We start from the raw sequence: 7,809 nt of genomic DNA on the forward strand, positions 1-7,809 counted from the left end.
ACACCAAGTTCACCAGTTCAACCCTAACCCTAACCCTGAGGTCGGCCGCCGTCCTGGAACGGTCCAGGATCAGACCCCGGTGCTGGGGTTCAGGATCAGACCCCAAGGCTGGGGTTCAGGATCTGACCCCGGTGCTGGGGTTCAGGATCAGACCCCGGTGCTGGGGTTCAGGATCAGACCCCGGTGCTGGGGTTCAGGATCAGACCCCGGTGCTGGGGTCCAGGATCAAACCCCGGTGCTGGGGTTCAGGATCAGACCCCGGTGCTGGGGTTCAGGACCAGACCCCAGTGCTGGGGTTCAGGATCAGCCCCCGGTGCTGGGGTCCAGGATCAGACCCCGGTGCTGGGGTTCAGGATCAGACCCCGGTGCTGGGGTTCAGGACCAGACCCCAGTGCTGGGGTTCAGGATCAGCCCCCGGTGCTGGGGTCCAGGATCAGACCCCGGTGCTGGGGTTCAGGATCAGACCCCGGTGCTGGGGTTCAGGATCAGACCATGATGTTAGCTACTGTTAGCTCGCTGCTAATGCAGATGAATGTTAGCTAGCTGACGTAGCAACATCCTGTCTTGAGTGTTTCTAAATAAAGCGGTTTACACACATTTACAGTGTTTGATTCAGTGTACTTTATTTTGAAAGTTTAACATACAGGAAGTGGAAAAGAGTGTGATCAGCATTCTCACATCTCACATTTCACACGATAACATGATCAACAGGCAGGGGGCGGGGCTAATACACAGGTGAGCCTGGGGGCGGGGCTAATACACAGGTGAGCCTGGGGGCGGGGCTAATACACAGGTGAGCCTGGGGGCGGGGCTAATACACAGGTGAACCTGGGGGCGGGGCTAATACACAGGTGAGCCTGGGGGCGGGGCTAATACACAGGTGAACCTGGGGGTGGGGCTAATACACAGGTGAGCCTGGGGGCGGGGCTAATACACAGGTGAGCCTGGGGGCGGGGCTAATACACACAGGTGAGCCTGGGGGCGTGGCTAATACACACAGGTGAGCATGGGGGCGGGGTTACTACGCACATGTTAGCATGGGGGCGGGGCTAATACACACAGGTTAACCTGGGGGCGGGGCTAATACACACATGTTAGCCTGGGGGAGGGGCTAATACACAGGTTAGCCTGGGGGCGGGGCTAATACACACAGGTTAACCTGGGGGCGGGGCTAATACACACAGGTTAACCTGGGGGAGGGGCTAATACACACAGGTTAGCCTGGGGGCGGGGCTAATACACACACGGGTTAACCTGGCTAATGTCAGCAGGTGTACAGGGGGCGGGGCTAATACACACAGGTTAACCTGGGGGCGGGGCTAATACACACATGTTAACCTGGGGGAGGGGCTAATACACACAGGTTAGCCTGGGGGCGGGGCTAATACACACACGGGTTAACCTGGCTAATGTCAGCAGGTGTACAGGGGGCGGGGCTACAGCTTATATTTACACACACTCTTCAGTGATTAAGTGATGTCACGGTGCACTGACCTGTGACGTCACTGTGACATCACCGGAGGTCGACAGGAAGGATCGTCAAATGAGACTCATGAAAACTGAAGCTGAATGTGATTGACGGGACCGGTCTAACGTCTGAACAGATCCTCAGAGTGAGAGGAGGGCGGGCGGGCGGGCGGGCGGGCGGGCGCCGTGGCGAGCTGACGCTCTCGGTGACACACAGCTGAGCTCCATTTCCTCTGAAATAATGAAACAGTTCTGCTCTCGTTCGAGTTCCGTCCAAAGTCGGATGTGTGATCGGACCCGTCTAATATCTGGCAGCAGAACCTCCAGCAGTCTGTCGTCTGATTGGCCGAGATATCTGAGGGCTGCTACAGGACTTCGTCAGAGCTGTTTACATCACTTCCTGTGGCGAGACGTCCTCATTGGTCGATTACTGTGCTAGACTAGACGACTACTCTGCACGAAGCCTAAAGATACAGAGAGACAGAGAGTTAGAGACGGACACGGCGTCTGAGGGACGTCGACCACGATTATAATAATAATAATAATAATATTAATAATAATGATAATTATAATAATAGAGTTTGGCACTTTAGATCATAAAATCGTTCTTTTGTATCTCTAAATTATTCCTGGTTCGACTCCGACTCCGTGCTCGCTGAGAGGAGACGACCGACCAGGAACGATCAGATCAGGACGACGGTTCCAGAACGCAACACGGACCAGAACAGGAAGTACGGTCACTGAGACACAACAGGAACAGGAACAGGAACAGGAAGTACTGTCACTGAGACACAACAGGAACAGGAAGTACGGTCACTGAGACACAACAGGAACAGGAAGTACGGTCACTGAGACACAACAGGAACAGGAACAGGAACAGGAAGTACTGTCACTGAGACACAACAGGAACAGGAAGTACGGTCACTGAGACACAACAGGAACAGGAAGTACGGTCACTGAGACACAACAGGAACAGGAAGTACGGTCACTGAGACAGAACAGGAACAGGAACAGGAAGTACTGTCACTGAGACAGAACAGGAACAGGAACAGGAAGGACTTTACTGAGACAGGAACAGGAACAGGAACAGGAGGACTTTACTGAGACAGGAACAGGAACAGGAAGGACTTTACTGAGAGCCGGTCCGTGGGGAGTTGTTGACGGTGTTTGTTGCTGACGTCACGGTCGTTTGTGCGTGATCGTGATTCATTCAGGAACTTCAGAGATTTCCCGGGAAGACAAAATAAAGTGTGTTAAATCCTGCTGTTATTTTCAGCAGCATTAGTGGTTAAAAAAGACCTTTGAATGCCTTCACCGTGCTGCCCCGAGCTAACCACTGTTAGCCACGTCCGGCTGTTAGCATCTCTCCTGATTTCTACCTTAATAAAAACTGTCTCCATGGTTACGGAGGATTAAAGTGCAGACAAAGACCCTGGAGGAGTTTAAACAGAGTTTGTGCTGCTAACGTGCTAACGTGCTAACTAGCGTCACTCTTCCCGTGTTCTGTTTGAACGATGAGCACAGACGACCTCCACCTGCTCGTATAAAGAGTTAACTGACACTGAGGAGACGTGAAGCAATGACACCGTTGACCTTCATTAACAAGTGTTAGACGCGGCCGCGGCGTCTCCCTGCCTTCAGATCGTCTCGTCACTGTGACACTGAGGACACGGACGCGGACACGGACACGGACACGGACACGGACACGGACGCGGACACGGACACGGACGTCTCTGAGACACAGGGAGGCTGTGGGAACATTCAGGGTCTAAAGGTCACAGTGTGAAACGGTCGTGTGAAGGTCATATGTAAGTCATAGCACCTTTGGCGCCGCTGTCCAGGAAGACTTTGATGTAGGAGGTGGGCACGTATCCTTCCTCCTCCAGGTTCCTCCGTACTCTGGTCCAACCGTCACCTTTGTCCTCTTCCACCACAGAAAGTAGTTCCCCCTCCACCATCGACAGAGTTCCTTCATTCTGACCTGAGACAGGTGAGAGACAGACAGGTGAGAGACAGACAGGTGAGAGACAGACAGGTGAGAGACAGACAGGTGAGAGAGACAGGTGAGAGACAGACAGGTGAGGGACAGACAAGTGAGAGAGAGACAGGTGAGAGACAGACAGGTGAGAGACAGACAGGGGAGAGACAGACAGGTGAGAGACAGACAGGTGAGAGAGAGACAGGTGAGAGACAGACAGGTGAGGGACAGACAAGTGAGAGAGAGACAGGTGAGAGACAGACAGGTGAGAGACAGACAGGGGAGAGACAGACAGGTGAGAGACAGACAGGTGAGAGAGAGACAGGTGAGAGACAGACAGGTGAGGGACAGACAAGTGAGAGAGAGACAGGTGAGAGACAGACAGGTGAGAGAGAGACAGGTGAGAGACAGACAGGTGAGAGACAGACAGGTGAGAGAGAGACAGTGAATGGGCAATGAGGGAACGATAGAACTTGACCATGGCTCTAAAACAGTGGTATGCTAACACATGCTAGTTAGCATACAAAGAAACAGGAGGACTGTGTACGAGGTAACAAATCTCGCTGGCTGCTTCTTGGTGCTGAGCCGAAGAGTAAATCCCACCTGGGGAACTAACAGGCGGAGTCCAGTGCAGTGAGATCTCTGATGCGAGCTCTCGTACCGAGCAGGACAGAGCCCCAGGCAGCTGCCACAGGGAGGGATGACAACAGACCTCCTCTACAACAATGTGCACAACTGGGGAACAGATTTGCTCCACTGCTGCAGGATCCTGGATCCCCGTCTGACGACCTGGATCATGTTTCATCTTCTCACACTGAAGTAAGAGCAAAAAGGAACTGAGGACGCTAGTGCCTGAAGCTCTGACTGTGGCTACAGGGGAAGCTAGTGCCTGAAGCTCTGACTGTGGCCACAGAGGGAGCTAGTGCCTGGGCCTGGAGCTCTGACTGTGGCCACAGAGGGAGCTAGTGCCTGGGCCTGGAGCTCTGACTGTGGCCACAGAGGGAGCTAGTGTCTGAAGCTCTGACTGTGGCCACAGAGGGAGCTAGTGCCTGAAGCTCTGACTGTGGCCACAGAGGGAGCTAGTGCCTGGGCCTGGAGCTCTGACTGTGGCTACAGAGGGAGCTAGTGCCTGGGCCTGGAGCTCTCACTGTGGCCACAGAGGGAGCTAGTACCTGGGCCTGGAGCTCTGACTGTGGCCACAGAGGGAGCTAGTGCCTGGGCCTGGAGCTCTGACTGTGGCCACAGAGGGAGCTAGTGCCTGGGCCTGGAGCTCTGACTGTGGCCACAGAGGGAGCTAGTGCCTGGGCCTGGAGCTCTGACTGTGGCCACAGAGGGAGCTAGTACCTGGGCCTGGAGCTCTGACTGTGGCCACAGAGGGAGCTAGTGCCTGGGCCTGGAGCTCTGACTGTGGCCACAGAGGGAGCTAGTGCCTGGAGCTCTGACTGTGGCCACAGAGGGAGCTAGTGCCTGGGCCTGGAGCTCTGACTGTGGCCACAGAGGGAGCTAGTGCCTGGGCCTGAAGCTCTGACTGTGGCCACAGAGGGAGCTAGTGCCTGGAGCTCTGACTGTGGCCACAGAGGGAGCTAGTGCCTGGGCCTGAAGCTCTGACTGTGGCCACAGAGGAAGCTAGTGCCTGGGCCTGGAGCTCTGACTGTGGCCACAGAGGGAGCTAGTACCTGGGCCTGGAGCTCTGACTGTGGCCACAGAGGGAGCTAGTGCCTGGGCCTGAAGCTCTGACTGTGGCCACAGAGGGAGCTAGTACCTGGGCCTGAAGCTCTGACTGTGGCCACAGAGGGAGCTAGTGCCTGGGCCTGGAGCTCTGACTGTGGCTACAGAGGGAGCTAGTGCCTGGGCCTGAAGCTCTGACTGTGGCCACAGAGGGAGCTAGTACCTGGGCCTGAAGCTCCTACTGTGGCCACAGAGGGAGCTAGTGCCTGGAGCTCTGACTGTGGCCACAGAGGGAGCTAGTGCCTGGGCCTGGAGCTCTGACTGTGGCCACAGAGGGAGCTAGTGCCTGGGCCTGGAGCTCTGACTGTGGCCACAGAGGAAGCTAGTGCCTGGGCCTGGAGCTCTGACTGTGGCCACAGAGGGAGCTAGTGCCTGGGCCTGGAGCTCTGACTGTGGCCACAGAGGGAGCTAGTGCCTGGGCCTGGAGCTCTGACTGTGGCCACAGAGGAAGCTAGTGCCTGGAGCTCTGACTGTGGCCACAGAGGGAGCTAGTGCCTGGGCCTGGAGCTCTGACTGTGGCCACAGAGGAAGCTAGTGCCTGGGCCTGGAGCTCTGACTGTGGCCACAGAGGGAGCTAGTGCCTGGGCCTGGAGCTCTGACTGTGGCTGACTCTGCTGTAAAGGATAAGAGACGCTGTTGCAGTAAGAACACTGAAGGTCTTTGTTTACCCGAGGACGTGGATCTGACATGAAGGAAGACGCATTATACTGAACAAAGCTGTGAAAGTCCGAAGTACTGAAGCGAGACTTTATTGATCTGCTAAACACAGTCAGCTGTCTGAACACTGAGGGGTCCGTCAGTGGCCTTCAGCTGCGTGTGCACTGCGTGTGCACTGCGTGTGCACTGCGTGTGCACTGCGTGTGCACTGCGTGTGCACTGCGTGTGCCGTCCCCTCAGCTCTTTTTACATCACTCTTAAATGAACAGGATGGGAATCAGGAAGCACTCATCTGTCCCCTCTGCCTGACGTGTTCCCGTACGAAGCCTCAGCCCAGAGCTTTGAGCGCGACATCACGACATCAGCGAGGAGAAAAGAGTCCCCAACTCCCACTTTAAGGACAAACCTGCACACCCCCCACCCAAAACCCCATCCAGCCCCCCTTCACTACAGCCACCCTGCCTCCCTCCGCCCGTCTCTTGGAGTTCAATGACCACATGAAACAGCTGGTCGCTGCTCGGACCAGATCCACACCCCGGCCGATTCCTAGACTCCGTCCCTCAAATGACTCACTGCGTCCTCCCCCACTGACCCCTCTCTCATCACTCGCTCTAAGTCCAGTTCTGGCCAAATCACCTAAGACGGATCTTGCACCAGCGCCACCTGGACGACAGAATCCTCCTCTGTCTCAACAGCGTGACAACAGTGGAACAGCACGTTCAGTGACATGTGTACAGAATACAGCGAGCTCCAGCTGATACGTGCTGGGCTCAGACTCCAGGACGAACTGTACTCAGGGCTACTTCCAGGAGAAGTCTGGGCCCGAGGAGCTTCCTCAGCTCGAGTCTCGAGGCTACGCAAAAAAAAAGCAACTCATTCTGCAAATGTATCACATCTAGATCCTTCCCTCGTCAGTCACAGCCAAACCTAAATCATGGGCCGGATTTTCCCCTGACCTGGTCGGTGGTGATGTGAGGCGGGGATTGTCTTAAGGTGGCGTCTCCTGTAGCTGTCCTCGGCTTCTGCTCCACCTTTCTCCTGTAGCTGTCCTCAGCCTCTGCTCCACCTTCCTCCTGTAGCTGTCCTCAGCTTCTGCTCCATCTTTCTCCTGTAGCTGTTCTCAGCCTCTGCTCCACCTTCCTCCTGTAGCTGTCCTTAGCTTCTGCTCCACCTTTCTCCTGTAGCTGTCCTCAGCTTCTGCTCCACCTTCCTCCTGTAGCTGTCCTCAGCTTCTGCTCCACCTTTCTCCTGTAGCTGTCCTTAGCTTCTGCTCCACCTTTCTCCTGTAGCTGTCCTCAGCTTCTGCTCCACCTTTCTCCTGTAGCTGTTCTCAGCCTCTGCTCCACCTTCCTCCTGTAGCTGTCTTTAGCTTCTGCTCCACCTTTCTCCTGTAGCTGTTCTCAGCCTCTGCTCCACCTTCCTCCTGTAGCTGTCCTTAGCTTCTGCTCCACCTTTCTCCTGTAGCTGTCCTCAGCTTCTGCTCCACCTTTCTCCTGTAGCTGTCCTTAGCTTCTGCTCCACCTTTCTCCTGTAGCTGTCCTCAGCTTCTGCTCCACCTTTCTCCTGTAGCTGTCCTCAGCTTCTGCTCCACCTTTCTCCTGTAGCTGTCCTTAGCTTCTGCTCCACCTTCCTCCTGTAGCTGTCCTCAGCTTCTGCTCCACCTTTCTCCTGTAGCTGTCCTCAGCTTCTGCTCCATCTTTCTCCTGTAGCTGTCCTCAGCTTCTGCTCCACCTTTCTCCTGTAGCTGTTCTCAGCCTCTGCTCCACCTTCCTCCTGTAGCTGTCCTTAGCTTCTGCTCCACCTTTCTCCTGTAGCTGTCCTCAGCTTCTGCTCCACCTTTCTCCTGTAGCTGTCCTTAGCTTCTGCTCCACCTTTCTCCTGTAGCTGTCCTCAGCTTCTGCTCCACCTTTCTCCTGTAGCTGTCCTCAGCTTCTGCTCCACCTTTCTCCTGTAGCTGTCCTTAGCTTCTGCTCCACCTT

General features: G+C 55.4%; 1 protein-coding gene across 1 annotated transcript in view; it reads right to left on the reverse strand.

Annotated features, from left to right (window-relative positions):
• Window positions 1-1,829: 1,829 nt before the first annotated feature.
• LOC310966335 (formin-binding protein 1-like) overlaps window positions 1,830-7,809 on the reverse strand; it is a gene marked incomplete at its 5' end in the record, with an annotated part of 31,971 nt that continues 25,991 nt past the window's right edge. Inside the window, 2 exon segments of the mRNA XM_083940914.1 lie at window positions 1,830-1,931; window positions 3,290-3,448. Of these exon segments, the coding sequence (XP_083797040.1) occupies window positions 1,903-1,931; window positions 3,290-3,448 (188 nt within the window). The 3' untranslated portion in view covers window positions 1,830-1,902.

Source organism: Echiichthys vipera (assembly GCF_963691815.1).
Source record: "Echiichthys vipera genome assembly, contig: SCAFFOLD_73, whole genome shotgun sequence".
Lineage (NCBI taxonomy): Eukaryota > Metazoa > Chordata > Actinopteri > Perciformes > Trachinidae > Echiichthys > Echiichthys vipera.